Source organism: Accipiter gentilis, chromosome 5, assembly GCF_929443795.1.
Source record: "Accipiter gentilis chromosome 5, bAccGen1.1, whole genome shotgun sequence".
In the NCBI taxonomy this organism is placed as follows: domain Eukaryota; kingdom Metazoa; phylum Chordata; class Aves; order Accipitriformes; family Accipitridae; genus Astur; species Astur gentilis.
In genome coordinates, this window is record NC_064884.1 from 44,123,399 (window position 1) to 44,142,242 (window position 18,844).

General features: G+C 47.5%; 1 protein-coding gene across 7 annotated transcripts in view; it reads left to right on the top strand.

The window, feature by feature from the left end:
* The window catches only part of FAM117A (family with sequence similarity 117 member A), a 33,842-nt gene extending 15,437 nt beyond the window's left edge, over nt 1–18,405 (top strand). For 5 of the 7 annotated variants that reach the window (XM_049799419.1, XM_049799418.1, XM_049799420.1 and 2 more), the window contains 7 exons: nt 10,056–10,222; nt 13,725–13,820; nt 14,366–14,479; nt 14,813–14,947; nt 15,477–15,699; nt 16,064–16,184; nt 16,692–18,405. In XM_049799419.1, the coding sequence (XP_049655376.1) occupies nt 10,202–10,222; nt 13,725–13,820; nt 14,366–14,479; nt 14,813–14,947; nt 15,477–15,699; nt 16,064–16,184; nt 16,692–17,031 (1,050 nt within the window). In that variant the 5' untranslated portion in view covers nt 10,056–10,201 and the 3' untranslated portion in view covers nt 17,032–18,405. The remainder of the gene's footprint in view (nt 1–10,055; nt 10,223–13,724; nt 13,821–14,365; nt 14,480–14,812; nt 14,948–15,476; nt 15,700–16,063; nt 16,185–16,691) is intronic. The other 2 variants (XM_049799415.1, XM_049799416.1) reach the window with 2 other exon arrangements.
* Nucleotides 18,406–18,844: the final 439 nt, after the last annotated feature.

Below are 18,844 nucleotides of genomic sequence, written 5' to 3' on the forward strand. Positions count from 1 at the left end.
GTAGGGGGTAAGATGGGATGAATAGCTGTACCAGGAGTTACCTACCAACTGCTTTTCTGGGTAGCGTTGGAGTAGATTTCTTAGGAGGAGAAAGGGTAGCTGCCTGTCTGCCTTCCAAATGCTACCTGTTTATCAGTGGCAGTGTGGCATAGAAGAGGAACAACAGTGAGGTGCAGAAATACAAGTCTTCGTCTGTAAACCTGTATGGTTGATTGGGGGGTTTCATGAATGGCTTTGACAAGACCTGTGTCTTGCGCTTCATGTATTTCACATTAATCTTCTGTGAAACCAAAGCTTTATTGACAGTCTCTCTTCAATAAAATTCAGATAAATTCACCAGTTTTCCCACCACCATCCCTACAACCCCAGAATTATGTGGTGCCTTTTAGCTTTTCAGGAAGTTACTGTTGGCTGAGCTGACTCATCTAGATGGGATTTTGTTGCTTGCCTGCTGAACTTGCCTGTTTTTGAGATGTCCAGTTGTTTTTGCTGTGTGGATCCTGCTAGAGAGACTAAGTGAGCAGTCTGCCAAATATCTTTATTTGGTATCTGAATTAAACCCGTGCCTGGTCTATATTATAGAGGCAGACGAGTGGGACGCTATTCATAGGCAATACTGTCTGAGTACATGTTTAGCAAAATGAAAATGTTTCTTTAGGAATAAAAATGTCTGTTTGCCACTTGAAAGTGCTGTGGGATTGCTGCTTATGTGGTAGTGATGCAGCAGAGCTGTTAACAATATCTTTCTCTGCTGCTTTCCTTTGCTGCAGGCATCACGTAATGAGTGGGGGGGGTCTTCTCCCCTCCTCCGTCTTATTAGTTGAATATCTTAAGTGCTTCAGGCCTTACTGTGTTTGCTTTAGCAGTTGGTATCTGATGGGGTTTTGTGTCCTGAGGGATGGGTATAAAGGCTTTCGTTACTGAAATAGTGGTCCAGATGTTTGGGGTGTTTGCTCTTGAAGTTTTATTTTTTACTGTTTAGCACCTGTAGTCTTTCAGGGGGTGCTTAAGCAAATGAACAAGGGACACAGGTTCATAACATTTATATCCTATGCCCAACTTGAAAGTGAAAAAGTCCATCTTAGAGAAGGGGTATCTCCGTAGAAGTTGGTAGGTATTAAGTAGAAGCTCAGTTGGTATTAACTCTCCAAAAGAGAAACAAAAACCCTCAAGCAGGGATGCAGAGTACTATCATGGGAAAATTGTGCTGCTGCACCGTGCAAACAGCTGCTTTGACAAACTCTGCATTTCCAAATTTTGGGATTCATCACTATTAAGTAATTCTGCCTTTGCCTTTATCAGCCTGCTTACCCCCAGCAAAACCCTAGAATTAAAGGGTTAAGCACAGGTAGGGAGATGTAATGGGGGAAAAATAGTCATGTAGGACTGGTTGAGGGATGGGAAAGTCTTGAAGATGCCCTGCTGTAGCACTAGCCAGGAAGAATCCTGCCTCTGTCCTATGGAATCAAATCAGTCTTTGTACAAAACATAGTTGAATACAATACATGGCTCAGGTTTGGAGGCAAAGCATTGCAGGTGGCTTTGTTTAATGTAGAACAAGTTTCTCACACAGTAATTGGAGCCCATTCATGGTATTGCAGTCCTCAGCTGATACAGATCATGCCTTCAATCTAAACTTGCTGCTCCCAGTTCGTTAGCCTCTGGATAGGGGTGTGGGAAAGGGGAAACAAAGGACACATCTATAACTAATCTTGACTTGTGTTGACATTCTGTGGGTGAAACAAGTTTTTCCCTGCTTTAAAATGCTGGAGATGACATTTAAAAACAAATTTGCAGGGGGGAAGGGATGGGACTGTGCAGTCAGTTTGATCTGTCCCTTCTATAGCAGAATGCTCCAGAGGAACTAGGAAGCTCTCAGATCATTTACCATGGATGGATTTTTATTTGTGAATCTTTTTCAGCTGGGGCTTATCTAATACAATTGCATGGACCATAGCGAAGTTTTTTCAACATTTGTTGGGTGAGGAAGGAACCTGGGCACCTATTTGTATAGAGAAGCAGCAGTTCTGTTGCAGGTGTGGTAAATGTTTTGCTGTCTGTGTGGTGCAAAAGAAAAAACAAGTACTTGGCCTAACCCTGTGAGAGAAATAATGTCAAGCACCAAGTGCAATGAGTTCTCTATGCAAAGCTTGGATGTTGAAATACTGTGTAAATGGCAGCGTTGACTACATCGAGCTGATCTTGGCACTTCCCTCACAGCTCCTGCAGTTTAAGATGACAATGCTGATTTAGTGGGATTCACAGTTGTACAAGAAGGATCTCCAAGAAAGGCCAATAGTGTTGAGCCTGTAAAAATATTCCCTCTTGGAATTTATATTAAACAGGCCTTTTTGCATTAGAAATTAAGCTTGTGGTGCTGCCATTCAAACCACCTGATAATGCAGGGTTGACTGTACAGGAAATGAGGAAAATATCAAAGAAGGTTGTGTGGTTAGCCCATTCTTTGAAAATAACGGGAGATAATTGTTTCCATGCTTGCCTGGAACCTGGTGCATGACTCTGGGCAAGCTGCTTCTCCTCCCTGTGCCTCAGTTTCTCATAGTTTGTGTGCCATCCTTTAAGGCTGGAAGCATTCAAGAACAGGAATTACAGAGCTTGTACGGTTCCTGGCATGCTTGAGCCTGAGGCTGCTGTGTGCAACTCTTGTATGCATAATGCTGTTGTGTTTACGCTGTTTAGGCTAGCTGTAACACTGAGCTAATACTAGCTTTGGTATCCTGCTTCCCAGTTAGAAAAGGCACTAGGAGGGTAATCAGAAGGTGTATCAGATGTTGTGGGGTTGTTTTTCCTTGCTGAAAAGTTGTTTCAGTAGCTTCATGTTGGGCCCTCCAGGCAGATGGCTTAACTGCAACTAGCCATAAAGATGACTGTGAGTATGGGAGGAGGGCTTGTCATAAAGTATTGATGTGACTTATGTAGTTATATGTCTGTAAAGGACAGGAAGCCTTCTTCCTTGTTTTCCACCTTGTCTGTAACTGTAGAAATATCAAGGATGTCTTACTCTGGTTTTGGCTTACTTTATCTGTACTGGAAGATTTCCAAGGACTTGAGAATCAGAGGTTTCTCATCTTGAGAGTGAGAGCGCTGCCTTTTGCAGTGATCTTGATTCCTAGATGCTTATCAAGAATTGATTTACATAGAGTTAACAAAAAAGGGAAAAAACCAAACCCACAGCTTTATCTTCATTGCTTGGGTTTCACTCTTCTGATACAGGTGACATGGATGATCCTGGTAGCTCCTTAGTCATCTGTATTCTCCAGGATCAGAGTGAACAAGTCCTAAAGATCTAATGTTTGAACAAGTTTTTGCTTGTTTCTAAACCACTCTTATTGTTCATGAGAGGCTTCCTGCCCACCTGTTTTTTTCCTAGTTCTTACTTAAATTTCAGAGTGTAAAGCCAGCCCAGAAGCACTCCCAGGCTGTATCAGTGGATAAGAGATGGGCTTGCTTGAAGATCCCACCAAAGTGGTCACTTGCATCAGGCTAGATTTAGGAAATGTGCACTTCAACCAAAGACTTTGAGAATGTTGAAATTCTTCACATTGTTTTATCATTTGAAAAACAAACTTTGAAAGAATTGAGTTAAAGGTGAAGAGTTCAGCTCTTTTACTCCATCAGCTGGGTGTTCAGCTTCAGACCTTGAGCCTTGTTGGAGGGAGTTGCTGTTTAACAATGTCTGTGTCCAAAAAAAAAAAAACAACTTGAACTGCTAGTGTCCCCTATTAATTTCCTTCAATGATATCTGCAGATGCTGTGTCCTTTGGTCAGCGCTCTCCAGCTGTACTCTTAACGCAGCTTGTAACCAGGGGAGTGATTACAAAGCCTGGAATTTCTTCCCTTGTGCTCCCAGGACAGTTGTGAAGCCCTCGGGGCCGGTTCAGTGAAGGCTGCAGGGCAAGTCATTGCTGGGTTTTATCAGATGGGAATCCAGCTCCCCAACCTGGTGTAGGATCCTCTTTGCCCTTGGGGTTTTTTTGCTTTCCTGATGCTCCCCCTCAGTGGGTTGCTCCTTTCTGCATCAGTCAAGCGCTGAAGCAGAGAAAGGTTCTTGTGGGGTTTCATTTGGGAGAGCAGGTACTTTTTTGGGTGTCTTGGGCTGTGTGTGTACAGTTTGAGCAAGAGTCATGAGGGGTAGTGTGGTTTAACCACAGCTTCTGCCTGTTCACCGGAAAGTGCAATGGATTTCAGTGCTCTGAGGGTTTTGCATTTCTGTATTAATGTTTACTGAAATGAGCAAAGAGCTATGAAATCCCATCCTGGCATGGGTGTGAATTTCCCTTCAGTTGTGAATCTTCTTTAAAGGGATTATAATTTTAAAATATTGAGAGAGATATGTAGAATACTTCCTTTGCAGAGACTTGAGGTGAAAAGACTTCGTGTCGGAAGTTACCGCTGTGGATGTGTTAACTCTTTTTGCAGGAGTGGCTGAGGGTTGTGTGTATTGTTACCTTGTAATCTGCCTATAAATTCCAGGTTCATTTTCCTCTTTGAAGACCCTTAACATTCCAATTGTTCTTTTTCTCTACCCATACATATCAATTGCAACCGGTTGTCTTACTGCATTCTTGTTTACCATTGCATGACTACTGAACATAACTTTCCTTTCTTGCTTTTGGGATAAAGTGAGATTTTTCTTTTCCTAGAAAATGCAAACTGTGTCCAGCCTTCAAAGGTTGTTTGTAGTCATCCTGCTGCCCGTCTTGTACAGGAGATGGTCTCTGCATCCCTGCTTGGCTTTGTTTTCTGGTGGGGGTTTTTGTGGAGACCCCTCAGATGGTGTCGATTTATAGCCTCCCTTGTCTTTTGGTACCTTAAGTAAGCATGTTCTGGCAGGCTTCTCTGGATCTCCTGCTCCAGTTCTGGTTAAAGCTTGAGATCTTCCCCTTGTCTTCTCCACTTAAAAAGACCTGTCTGTAGCTGTCTTTGTGGAGAGGATATTCTTTTTCCCTCCAGCTTCTTTGAACTTTTATCCCAGTGCCTCTCCAGCTCTTGATTGTGCTTTTGTTCCTGTCTTGGTAGCTAACTGACCATGCCGTGAGTTCCTGTGAAATGCTTCTATTTTCTAGCATGTTTGTAGGTTCCTGTAGTGTACTAAGCACAGGATTTTAAATTTCATTAAGAACAGGTAAAACTGCCTGTTCATCTCCTTTTAGTCTTTCTGGGATTCCCAGAGCAAAAGCATTTATTTGTTGCATAATCCTGTGTTGGTTTCAGATTGTGTGATAGATTAAGGTCCTCTCCCGGAGTCCTTTTGCAGAAGTAGCATGCAATAGCAGCACTTTGGTGTGCCGCAAGGAAGTGCCTGGGCTGACTGTGATGGTTGCAAGCATGGTTTCTTAAATCTCCACATTTCTTCTGAATGTGGAGAGAGTGCAGTAAAGGCACAATGCTGAGAAAAGGCAATTCTTTACCTGTAAAGATTTTAGTCTTTGCTTTGTTAAAGATTGGGACTGTTCAAAAATAACTGGTTCTGTTGCATTTCCTCAGTGCATCAGTCAGCACATATGCTTTCCTTTACCTGCTCCATCTGAAAAAAAAAAAAATAATTAAAACTGAGGATATCTTTCTGAAGCTTGTTTGCTGCTGAGAATTTTTATCCTATTTGGCAACAACCTGTCAGATAACTTGATTCACCATGATGAAACTGCAGAGAAATTGAAATGAGATTTAAATGGGTTATAATGTTGAAGCTTCAGTTCTGATCTTTATTTCACTAACACTTCTGCTTGTCATTCCACTGGAAATGCCTGGTTAAAGTGGTTTTGATCCTCAGAGGAGATATGTTTTCTGATCAAGTACGATCTTGTGGAGTGAGGTTAGATGAAGTGCGATTCCCTGATGTGGATTGTGGATCACTGTTCTTGACATCCTCTGGAAGTCCCGTGCATGTCTCTTGTCCAGTTAAATTTTAAAATGAGGAGAAGGGAAGACACTGGATTTCTTGCTGTGTACCAGCCTTTACCTCCTGCTCTGTCAGATGGGAGCCAGCGAGCTCGGGGTGATGCTATGGCCAAGACCTGCTCTACACCAAAACTGTTGGTTAGAGCTGTAACTCATTAAGCGGTACAGTCCTTAAGATGAACACAAGATGCTCTTAGTGCTCTGGCATGATCAGATAGCTTATTTCTTTTCTGCTATAGGAGCTCCTGCCCTGGTAACAACCACAGCAATGCCAGCATTGTGTCCCTTCTGTTTGTCCAACCTGAACTATGTCTGGGTAGCTGTTGTGCAAAAAAATGTTTTGTATAGAGATCTCCCATCTAGATTGTCTAGGAAGATGCTAAAGATCAAGGAAGCAGTGCTGGGGTGCAGTAGGGGACACTGATACACATCCAGAAGCCCGGTTTGGTGTGAATGTTTTATCTAAAAGAGATGTTTCTGTGTCACAGAGTCCTGCTGTGGTTTGACAGGCCTGTGAGAAATTCAACTTAGGCATTTATGTTATCTTACTGCCCCTATCCCCCAAATCAGGAGTATCATCTGAATAAGGTGATGTGTTGTAAAGAGCATTAAAAGGTATAGATGGGGGAAGCTGATACAGAACTTAAATAATTAGCAGTAATTTCTGTTACACTGGGGTGGAAGATATTTGCATAAGTTAGTTATTGACAGAATTGCTTATGTTCCATCTCAGCTAAACTCTCCCTAACAAATTCTCACTTGAGAGCTTACAACTCTTGCTTGAGCCAATAAACTGAAAACTGCATCCAAAAACCATTAGGTACGCCTTGATATTACAGAATGCAGGGAAAGCTTCCCTGCATGGTGAAGCCTCAGGCAGCCCATTGTTCCATGGTTAACTTGAAAGTTGATTATATTTAAACATGGACTGGTTTTTTTATGCTTCATCACTTTAAGATAGACCTTTGAAGGGGCATATTCAGAAAATGTCAGGGTCTGAACAGTATGTCCCTAAATTTCTAAACATTCTTCTGATATTAAAGGGTCAGTTTCCCCAGGGTGACATCTGGAGAGGGAAGGAAATCAATTTTACAACTCTAAAGAAAGTAGGAATGGGAATTTTATTTTTGCTTGCCATTGTTTTTTTTATTCAGCTGTAGGTATTCTTTATTGAAAAATGACCCCCAAAATTTTTAAAAGTTTACTGAAGACTTCTGTTTTCTCTTTTTAGATGCAGAGATTGGCTGGCCTAGAGAGACTGTTTAGGAAGCTCTGAGCTCACTGACGTTGATGTGTTTGGGAAAGACTAGGGACGCTGCAAATCTAGAACTCCAGTACTGACAGCTTGTTGCTTCTAAATGCATGCATTGCACCAGTCTCTAACTTGTGGCTGCATGAAAGCCTCATGCAGCAATTGGAGGCAGCCAAATGGCTCCTGGAGATACGACGACGACGGTTCTGTTATCTGCAGCAGCTTTACTGTCACATGAAAAGTAAAAGTGCCACAACCTGACACTTCTCAGCTGTGGAGCTGGCTTGGACCAACTCCAGAGCTTGTGGCCAGGTGGCAGCTGTGCAGGCTCAGTGCAGAGGGATGATAATAGCACAGAGCTGTAAACAGGACGCTCCACCCTGCCTCGGCGCCTCGCACTGCGCTGTGCACGCAGCCTTTGCACCATAAGGAGGGGCATCTCGCTTCCAGCAGCACCCTGCTCTGCATCTCTCAGCTGCCCCCTGCACTTTGGGCTTCCCGGTGCTGCTTCAAAACAGACTGAGTTGTTGGGTAGCAAGTACATGAGTTGTATTTCATGAAAGGGAATGACAGTTCTTGCTGTTCATACGTTAATAGCTTTAGGTGTTCATCAGCCATCGTACACAATTGATGCGGTTGTTACCGTAGGAGGCCACATCTCCTCTGCTCTTGGTCACGTCTGTTCTCGAGGTCCTTTCAGGCTGGTTTTGACTGTGTTGCCCTGTTGAAGGTTTGGAGTACAGAGGTGACTCCACTCCCTCTGGATGCGATGGTTATATCAAAGGGGGCCTCTTGGAGAGCTTTGTGGGGGATGTGTGCTGCCAAAGCATTGTGGGAGAGGGACTGCCATATCGCAGCAGCTTTCAGTTCTTCTGCCAGCAATCTAGTTGGGGAGAGCAGCGTGAGAGGAAGAGACAGCTGAAGTCATATGTAATGGAGATGCAAGTAACATAGCCTGTGGGGCCAATGAGGCACTGAAGAGGAAGCTGCAAATACTAATGAGTTTCTAAATTAGAGTTAGTGGTAGCTGTCTTACTGTTAACTGTTGGGAGCAGGGAGTGTGCCTTGAAATGCCAGCTGGACCCAACACAATAAGCCTTTAATCCAGTGTGGACCTTCCGAGGTGTGGCTGTCATGCAAGGACTAATGCTTCTCTTGCCCTCCCATGTGGCTTTTTGTTCCTACCCTTTTCTCACCTAGAACTCAAATTCCACTGCTCAAATGGTATTTTAGCTGATAAAAAGATGTATTTAACAGGCCATGTCCCTGGAACAGTCTCAGCCATGAGCCTGCAGTGGGTGCCCCAGCACATTTGTATACAGAGGTATTTGGCAAACACAACATAGTACTTAACAGTTTTAATGCTGGTTTTAGTGTGGTTAACTCACTACCTGCCTGCCATGCCCTCATTTTGGGGAGGAAGGGAGAGAATATCTGTACACAAAGCACCTGGAGCAGAGCTGTGCATGGCCTTAATACCTTGCCAGGAGGCCACAGGGCTGGTTCTAATGTGCGTGGTAATTTGCATGTCTAATCAAAATGAAATGCAAACAAACCTTCCTGCTGGCTTGAACTTGCCTCTTTCTTGCTACCTTTTTCGTTTTGGCAATAGCACCTTTTTTCAGCTGCAAGGGTGATGACAGGGTTGCAGAAAAGGGCAGCTGTGCTGCCTGCTTATGGGCCGTGCGTTGATCACATCTAGTTTGGAGCTGGCCAGGATGCAATGGAGGAGACAGGGAGGGCGCAGCAAAGCGCGTGCTGCGTGTCTCCCTTTGCTGTGGCCTGCCAAGAGACACTTGGCTCTCCATCCTTGTGATGGGATTGTGCTGGTGTGCATCGTTGCTGACACGCAAACTTAAACTAGTCTTATTTACAAAACGTTGCTGTTAATCATGTTTCTAGCTACTGTTATGAAAGTAATGTCTGAACAGGCAGTGCGGCCCTCTCGTGGAAGCTGGGCAGATCCAGAGCTCCTGGATTTGAGCTTGGGCCCTGCCAACGATGGGTTATGACAGTCAACAGGTTGCACGTCTTACTTTCTGATCTTTGCTGAATGAATGCGCACACGTACCAATGACACCAAGCACTCATGCAGTCCTGCTGGAGGATCCAGAACTTTGCAGATGTGTTCTCTTGGCCTCCTTGAAACTGGAAGCGAGCATGCTTCCTTGGGGGGGTGGGAAACTGAGGCACGCAGCTTCCCTTTTGCTGTTGGGTCTTACCATGAGTAAGAGCCTGGGTTCTCTGACTAAGCACTGTGCTCCAGCTAGTAAGAAATATGGCCTTATAGACAGCATAGTGGGGTTTGGTTTTTTTTCTACAGTGCTTATGCAAAAGCAATGTTGACATGCTGAGTATTTCATTTGGTTGTGTAGCAGCTCCCTCGACTTCGACTGGAATATCTAATCAATGATTTCAAGCAGGCACTTAAGGACTGCAATAAAATCTCTGCTTCTAGAGAAGCAATCTCTTGGTAATAAGTGTGAATACAGCTCTCTGCAGTGGAGTGGAGGAGTGAGTAGGAGGGCAGATTGGGCAGTCAATCCACCAGCACTTGCTGGCCCACTCTACTGAAGTGGTGTTTCTGTTGCTGCTTGGTTTTCGATGGCTGACCTGAAGCAGCAAATCTGCCTGCGCTGAGGCTGGGCAGCTGCATGGCCTTGACAGGGAGGAGCTGCTGCTGTTGTGAGAGTGGAAACTCACTGGGCATGTTAGAAGCAATAGTACTCTGGTTTCTGAAAAATAAATGGACTTTTCCAGGCTCTATGTGCTAGTTCCCTTCTTGTGGTCTTTGCAGTGCATGTGGGCTTGTTAATTGTGATAGCTATTGCTGAATCTTGGCTTTGGAAGCCTAATTTCTTTTCTTTTCCCCCTCGTCTAGCTAGTGTACCCTGTGCTGCCGCTGTTGAGAAGACCTGCCGTCCCCGGCAGCCCCACGTGCGGCGCACCTCTTCGCTAGACACCATTGTGGGCTCGTACCTGTTGGGACAGTGGCCAAGGGATGCTGAAGGAACTTCCACTTCGTGCATGAATGACAAAGCTACCCAGGTATAAGCACCTGCAGACTGCCCTTGAAGTCTCTGGGCCAGGAGAGGGTTGCAGAACTGAAACGAACTGTGTAAACGGGGGGTGAATAGGGAAGGCATTAAATTTCCATCCGTCCAGCTGCAACTTTCTAGGAAGGCTTTTTTCCCCTTTTTGCTTCTCGGCTTCAATTGATTCCACTTTGGTGCAGAGTTAGAATTTCCTTGGCCTTGTTTGGAGGCAGATGGCCTCTGGCTTTCTTCTCCAGTACTGGCTCAATGCTACTTTTTTTTTCTGGCTTGCAGTTCTGGGCCAAGTCCTTATATAACATTCGCAGGCTGTGTGCCACACGCTGCAAGAAGTCAGGGGTGCTCCCGCAGAAGGGATCATGAGCACGAACGGCACAGCTCTACTGTAGAATGGAAAAGCTCCAGACCTCGAGGAACTCTTAGCAACCTGTAAATATTACTCTATGGCAGCAAATAGTGCTTGCCTATCTGCAGAGGTGAAAGAATTTAGAAGGATAAGAGCATCCGTTGGCTTAAGTCGTTTATTTAGCACATTCAATCTCTGTTAACTTGCTGTTTGATCTTTGCTATTCAACAATTTATTACTAGGCTGTTTGCAGGAAATTCTCAATTGGAGTCCAACTTCCATTGTCCTTTTCCAAAGTATTCTTGCCTGCTTTTGTTTCAGTTCTAGTGCCCAAGTGCACTGCTGAGGGCAGAGGGCATGCTGGAAAGGAAGGGAAAAAATTTGTCTAACTTTATTTCTGAGTCAGGGAAGCACACTCTTCCTTTCTGTCTTCATCAGCAATGGTGGGAACACTTAACCCCAGTGTTCTGGGGCTAATTAGTTTTTCTGCATGTGGCCCTTTTGGGGAAAGAATTGGAGAAGAGGGGCACCTCCTTCTTCCCAGAATGGAAGATACCACTCTGTTAATTCAGTCTCTGCTGAGCATGGAGCTGGTCACTCCTCTCTGCAGTGAATAGGCCAGGTGTGCCGCAGTCTTTCATCAGTTATCTACAAGTGTCTTGCGAATGCTAATTTTACCTTGCAACATGCCTGTGAAAGAAGCAGTGATCTCCACTGTTTCACATACAAACCTCTGTGTGGCAAATGACTTGTCTGTTGAAAGCTGGGAATAAAGTCCTTGGTTCTAGACTTCCCTGTCTATTAACAAAATGTTCTTCATTGTAACCTCCAGGACTTTGCCACTCCTTCCATGTTTTCAGGCTCAATAGTTATCAAACTTGGGACTTTCTCTGCTAGCCAGTACATGTTTACTTCCTTCCTTATTCAGCTACTGATCAGCTGTTTTTGCAGAGCTCTGTAGATTTGCTATCATAAGGTGGTTAAGTGAGAGATACAACTGCAGGTGCTCAGTGTGGGGGTGAGGATGGCAGCAGTATACATGATTGGAGCTTGTGGCTTTATCTTGATGTGCAAAGCATTTTTTTCTCTCCTTTTTCTGAGGAAGCGGTTTTGCCACAGTTAGTACAAAAGGTTCTGTAATTTCCTTCTGCCTTGACAGTCCGCCTGTGAGAGGTAGGACGCGTATGTGCTCTTCATTTTCAGGCCTTCCTATTGCACACAGTGTCTTTTCTTCCTTTTTAGGCCCTAGTTTTTTGTTAGCACTGGTGCAGTGCTCGGTGCTCTGAGTGTCACAGCAATAGGCTGCAATAAGTGACTTCTCAAACAGGGCTCAGAAGGCTTCCAGAGAGTTGTGGAGAGTTTCTGTCACGTCCTGCAAAGTGGGACTGTTGTTAGCAGCTGGAGTTCAGCTTCCCACGGACTTGCTTCTTGCAGTGATGTGGGATAGGGCTGTGGTCTTGTCTTTTAGACCTTTGCCTCTTCTCCTTAGTGTTCTTATGTGTGATCTACTGGGATATAAAATGACACAATGTTTTGGGAAAACGGCCAAATAATGATGTTTGAGTTGTTTAGGAGAGAATATTTGAGGTAGGAAATGAGATCAGATGTGCCATGTGCTGAAACTGCAAGGTTGGTCTTTGCCGTAGGATTTCCTATCGCACTGCTCTGTTCCTCAGCTCTGTCTGGCATGGTTCAGGGGTGGCACAGGGATGGCTGTGACCAACTGCTCTTGAGTTTAGCAGGACTTCAGAGCAATGGTTCACTCTGAATGGATTTCTTCTCTCAAACCAAACTGAACACTAAGTTGAAAAGAACTGTGCCAGGATGTCTGCTGCTTACAGGCGTTGCAAAACAGAGACCTAGACAACAAATGGTTTTAGCTGTAGGGAACGCGGTGTGCTCTGCTTACAGTGGTGTGTGTAAGAAGAGGTTTCATTCAGAACCTGTTAAGTCAGGAGAGGCTTGGATTTCTGCCTAGAAATCACCTGTATCCCTTTACAGAAGGGAAACCTGGTACCTCTCTAGGTAACTTGCCTTGTTCCTTTGGTTTAAATAGATTTTAAAACCTGTTTTGAGAGAAGAGGCTTCTGTCATCCCTGTGACTCAACAGAGTTGTTTAGAACAGCTGCTGTTCTTGCAGTAGCCTCTGGGGAGATCAGTTAAGCTGCTTGGAGAGTAACTGTTCTCAGGCCCTTGCACCTTCTGGCAGCCTGTTGCTGAGGATGGAGTAGAGGAGTATCATCCAAAGCCTCCCACAGAAATGGCAGGCAGCAGTGACACAGGGTGAGTGTTTTGAGAGGCACTGAAATGTGATGTTGGGGAAAAAATGATGGCTGGTCTCGAAAATGGTGTGCCTTGGGAGTGTTAAGATCCTGGAGTGTCTGCTGAGATGGCTGAGTTCAGTGGAAGGAAGTTCACACCCTTTGCTGATCAGATTAACAGCCCTTTCTGATTTCCATTGATATTCAGAATGTAGCTGTTGCTTGGAAAACAGCTGTGTAACGTGGTGCTGAGGCTGTTTTTCTGCATGAAGAGAGTTAGCTGAGAACTGCCAGCCCTGCAGATGGAGGGATGTGAGCTGGAGAGGCAGCTGGGTTCTTCCAGTGCTCCAGCAGCAGCAGCAGTCAGTCTGCAGGCCAAACTCTGGTTTTGGTTACGCCTTTGAACTCCGATACGGGAGCCTGAGGTCTCAGAAGCAAGTTGTGTGTTCTCACAGTTGGGTGAGGCTTTTCCTCTCGGTAATGCTGCTTCGTACAATGAGTGCCTGAAACCCTACGTCACCGTTCATCAGACGGGAGCCTGTGCAAGCAGTACAGGGGCGGTTGTGGTTGTTTCTCTGCAGTAACAGCTTGGTGCCCTTTATCTCGTCAGGTACTTATGGTGATTAAGCCACTGACTTCTGGGAAGTCACTTGCCATGTAGGTCTCTGAGGTCCAGTTTCCAGATAGGCACAAATCTGGCCGAAATGACTTTGTTTAGGCAAACAGTGGCTATCTCTTGATGCACGTTACAGAGTATTGTATTAATGGGGGTAGAGTGGAATAGGACTGTGAACAGGCAGTAGTTCATCACCTGTTCTTAGGACTCTACTGCTTTAGAGACTGGTGGTAAATGTTGTGATTATCCTCAGCCGTGTTTCTCGTCACTTCAGACTCCAGTGTCCTGGCATGACGCAGAAGTGGGGAAAGCCAGCTCCAGTGCTCACAAGCGTTCTGCTTCTTGGGGTAGCACAGATCACCGCAGAGAGGTAAAATAGACCACTCCCAATGCTTGAGCAAGATCTGTGTTAGTTGCTAATGTACAGGAGGCTCCTGCTTGCATGGGAGGGGAGTGGGAGGACAGGATACTACTGAAGATGAGACTTTAGCCCTTGTTCTCATCTCTAATGCTTTGTGATTCAACTAAAGACTGATTTTGTTGGCTTCCTCTAGCAGGTAGCTATTGTAAAGTAGCTCCACTGAAACCCAGCGTGTTGCTCGTCGGTGTCAAGGTGTATGTGGGTTCTGGCAGGGCCTGGTTCCTAACGCTCTGTAGGTGGAGGATAACCCAGATCTACTAGAGGAAAGGCACTGGCCACATCGCAGTGGGGGAGTTTGTGATGAGGCCTTGCGAGTACTTCTGGTCCACCCTTTGAGAGGTGGCCGGAGCTGCTGCTTGTGTGATTGAAACCGTTGCTATTTTGGCACTTCCTTGTGGGTTGGAAAAGCGGGGGAGGAGAGAGACAAGGCACGATCCTTTTTGGTGGAGGTGTGTTGGCTTGTCTGGTTCTGTAGCTGAAACTTTGTTTGCTAGATTGCCAAACTGAAGCAACAGCTCCAGCGAACAAAGCTAAATGGCAGAAGTGGCAAAGAAAAGGAGAAGAGCTCCCCGCTCCAGGGGGACCATGCTGTCCTTGGATCACTCAGGGTACGTTCATGTCTCCCCCTGCTCTGCTGTCACCGTGTATCCTAGTGAGGTGGAGAGCATAGTCCTTTGGGCAGGTGTCCAAGTTGTTCTCAGACTTCTGCTCTGATGCCTGAGAAGAGAGAATCTTTTTTTTTTCTCTTCTTCTCCCACCTCTTCCACATGTCCCTCTGCTTTGATCTGCAGTTAGTGAGTCTGCATGACTCTGCTGTCAAGTCTTCTCCTGTCAGCCTCGCGGAAGGCTTTGGGTGAGCCCTGGAGAGCTGTGGGAACAGGGTGTAACTGCTGAGTTTGTGCAGATAGAACTCTAATTTCACCTATTCTGGATTGTTACAGGACTCTCCTTCAGGCTTCCTTTCTCCATCTCCCATTTTGAGGCTCAGCCCCTGCTTGCATAGGAGCCTGGAGGGGCTAAACCAGGAACTGGAGGAAGCGTTTGTGAAGGAACAGGGAGATGAAGAGCTTTTGCGGGTAAGCGAAGGTCACAGGATTGCCCTGAAACTTCTGAGTGGTCTTGGAAATCCTTTCCTCTAAAGGCACTGCCTGTATCTGTTTCTTGGCCATGGGAATGGTCTCCGTGTTTAGTTTTAGCTTGTTCTAGGCATGTTACTGTCTAAATTGGGTCAAGTGGCTCCTAGCTTCCCTCCTTAAAACTTGCTGGTGCTATGAGAAATCAGCCAGTAGTAATCTCAGGATAGATGACATCTCACTGACAGCTTTAAGACACTTAGACTGGCATCCAGAGACTACTTTGTACTGTGCAGTTGTAGGAGGAGTGATCCCAGGCAGTTTATGAACTGAAGTGCATTACAGGGTGCAGAACCCGATGTTCTCCCGCTTGCAGAAGGCTGCCTCGCTGCCTCAGTCCCTGAAGTGGAGGCTCTGCCTCTATCTGGATCCAGCACCCCAAGTAGCTGCTCTCTGTAGGTGCAACTGCTGTTAAACCTCTTCACCGGTGACAGGGTTTTCTTGCTCCTCTAAGACTTTGCTTTCTCCCTAGATACTGGATGTCCCAGATGGTCACAGGGCTCCAGCTCCTGCCCAGAGAGGCTCTGGAGATGTATCCCTGACTCTGGAGCCCAGCAGCGGCAGCTGCAGCAGCCTCTCTCTTTCTCCTTCCCCTTCCGTGCCTCTCCACCTTTCCCCACACACCCCGGTGAGGCTGGCAGCAGAAGAGCCCTCCTCTGTGGCAGACGAGGTGCAGCCAGATCCAAAGGAGAAAGGTAAACACTGAAAGCGGAGGGGTTGGTAGGTCAGGGGAGACAAAGGGGGCCAGCGCTTTGAAAACCTCGGTGCAATGGCTCCTCCCTGTCTGTGTGCTGGGTTGGAAGCTGCAGCTGAGATAGGAGAGGGTCTCGGCCAATTTGGCTAAATTGGAGTGGACTTTTAAAGCTCCAGTAATTACCCTTTGAGGTGGGTGGTTTTCAGTACTAGGTGGAGGATGTGAGCTGGGAGCTACACCGATAAAATGCTGCAGCTTTGGGGTATTGTAGCCTGCAGCCCCAGGATCTAGAAGAGCATGTCTGGTGTTTAGAGTGCTGTTGGATTCTTGTAAAAATTTCTCAAAAAGTATCTTTTCCCTGCTAGAGGAGGGCAGCCCTTCACCAGTCCTGGCCTTTGCTTCTTCTCCTCGACCCAACCACAGCTATATGTTTAAACGGGAACCTCCTGAGGGATGTGAGAAGGTCCGGGCCTTTGAAGAAGCTTCGTAAGTATGAGGAGTTGTTGGCAGAAGAGAACTCGTGTGAGGTTGGCCTTACAGGAGAATGCTGGGGTGGGGGCAGGAGAGACTTCTGTTGCTGCAATTGCCACCCCTGCCCTGTTCTAAAAGTAGGGAGCAGCCTCTAGGAAAAACTCCCAACAAAAACGTGACTGTTCAGGCCCTGGTGAGAAGAGTTGAAAGCTGAATTGCTAACCCTCGGACATTCTCAGAAGGATCTTGTGAGGCCTTGCCCTTCCCAGGCAGTAGGTTTTTTTCAGCCAACAGAGCCTCTGGAGGAGAAGGGGTGGTTCTCCTATAAATAAGTGTGCTTTCAAAACGAAACAGGCTCTTCATGCTGCTCTGTACCTGAAGAGCTGTCCAGCTCACAGAGGCAGTTTGGCTTTTAGGCAGGCTCTTTGAAGAGTGCACAACTCCAGGTGGTTTCCCGGTGGCTGCTCGGTGCCCTTGTGAGTGTCCGTTCCTAATCACGTCCACTCTGTCTCTCTCCTTCAGCTCTCCCAGCCCTGATCAGCCTTTTCAGCCTTCCTGCCCAGATAAGAACAAAGTGCACTTCAACCCCACCGGTTCTGCCTTCTGCCCCGTCAGCCTGGTGAAGCCTCTCTTCCCAAACATGGGCCTCCTCTTCAGGGGCTTTCCAGCTTCTTCCAGCCCTGGCACGGGCACATTTACATCCTGCCAGCCCACAGCCCCCAGTCCCTTCCTCGGGGTGCGGAAGGACGCTGCAGTAGATAGCTTCAGCGAGGTGTCCAAGTCTCCTTCACTGAATTACGAACACTGGAAGCGCGGCCAGCCAGAGGAGAACGTCGTCTTCCACAGCTCTCTCGTGGTGTGAAGCCTTTGGGAAAGCTTAGCCAGCAACAGCAGCTCTGGCTCCTCAGTGCGTCTCTGCCAGCCTGTGGAGATGTGTGCCTTGAAGGTGGGATGTGACGGCTAAGAGGCGGCCCTGGGATTGAGAACGACAGCAGGCTTCCTCCCGAGGATGATAGAAACTGTGAAGTTCAGTGTGCCACGGGACTCCGCACTGCTGGAGAGGCTTGTTTCTCTGAGCCTCCCCTGTTCAAAGCACTTTCCTGTGTTCTAATTGTCTTTTGTTTCCTGTGTGATTGTTTTGCTGGTGAAGAGCAGCTGGGCAGTGCTGCAGGGAGCCGAGGCAAACTCAGGCTCCGTGGCTCTATGAGCGAGGTTGAGCTGGGAGAATTCAGGTTAGGGATTCCTCGGCATCCCCTCAGCCCAGCGGCTGTCTGGGACTGCTGAACCCTGGGAAGTGGGATGGGGGGAGAAGGGGTCTGTAGGACAGCTGCCCTGGGATGTATTGGAGCAGAAAATGTTGTGTACCTGCACTGTGAAGACAGCTCATCTCCCTCAGAGCGGGCTGGAGAGCAGTGGATCCCTGATTGTGCCTCCCCTGGACACCTCTATCCCCGCCTCGGAACACGGCTGGAGCTTTAAGGATGCTGTGCAAATGGGGAGAGCGCAGGTGACTGAGGGCAGGCTTCCACGGATCTGCGCTCTGGAAAGTTCGTGAGACTGAGGGCAAAGGAGGCACCTGAGACGTGAGCTGCCTGTCTAGTTTCCCTGCGTGTGGGCAGAAGTCTCTCAGGTGCCTTGGCTGTGCCGCAGGAAGCGTGGACGGAAGTGAAAACTGGCATTGCACAAAGGTCCCTGCTGGGGGGGTGGGGGGTGGGTTGTTGCTGCTGTAGAGAAACTACCTGCTGCTTTCCAGCCGTGAGCCTGGGCGGCCTGGCTGGGGCTGGCTCCCTGAGGTGGATTTTGGACACCACCACCCCCCCTGCCTCACTGAGGGGCCAGAATTTGTGCAGGGAGCTGTGGCTGGGCAGGAGTCTGAAGCACGGCCGCCTCCAGCAGCGCTGTCCTGACGTGATGCCTTAGAAAGTGAAGCGATAACACGGGAACGTTGATTGTAAAGCCTCCTGACAACAAAAGTATTTGATTTTGTGTTCTGTTGCAAAGGCTGGGGGTTGTACTGAAGAAGCCTATTTTCTTGTACCTGATGTAGAAACTCTATTTTCTTCCAAAGACACTATTTTTGCAGCTGTTTGAAGTTTGTATTTTATGTACCTAGCGCGAAGCTTAAAGGAGGAATGTTAGCTTGGGAGTTCTTGTCTTGCGTTTAGAGGGTTTGTTTGCAGATGCTGGTGTTGCCAGTTAAAAGGAAATAAAATAAATATTTCGGTCATCCGCAGTACTTTGGGATTTAATGGATATCGAGTTTAAACTGGGGGGAGAGTTCAGCGAGAGCGATGCTGGAGCCCCGACCGGTGGGCGGGGCGAGGCGCGGAGGGGAGGAGCTACCCAGGCCACGCCCACCCGCGGGGCGCGACCTTGCCGGAGGGTGGGGCTCGCGCGCGCGTTCTTCCCGCCCCGCCCCTCGCCGAGTCTCTCAGGCGACGGCGGGAACGCCAACCAGGTCCCGCCCGTTAGCTCCGCCCCCGCTGGTGCAGCCAATCCTCGCGCTCCACATCGGTTTGCGTCATCGCAAGGGCCGCGTTCAGCGAAGGTCCCCAGGCCGGGGGTGCCCCGGGCGCCGCCTGCCCCGGAGGGGGGCACCCCGCGGCCGTGACCGCGGCCCAGCCGCGGCGGGGGAGACCCCGGGGGGGGTGTCTCGGTGCTCCCCCCCCCGGGAC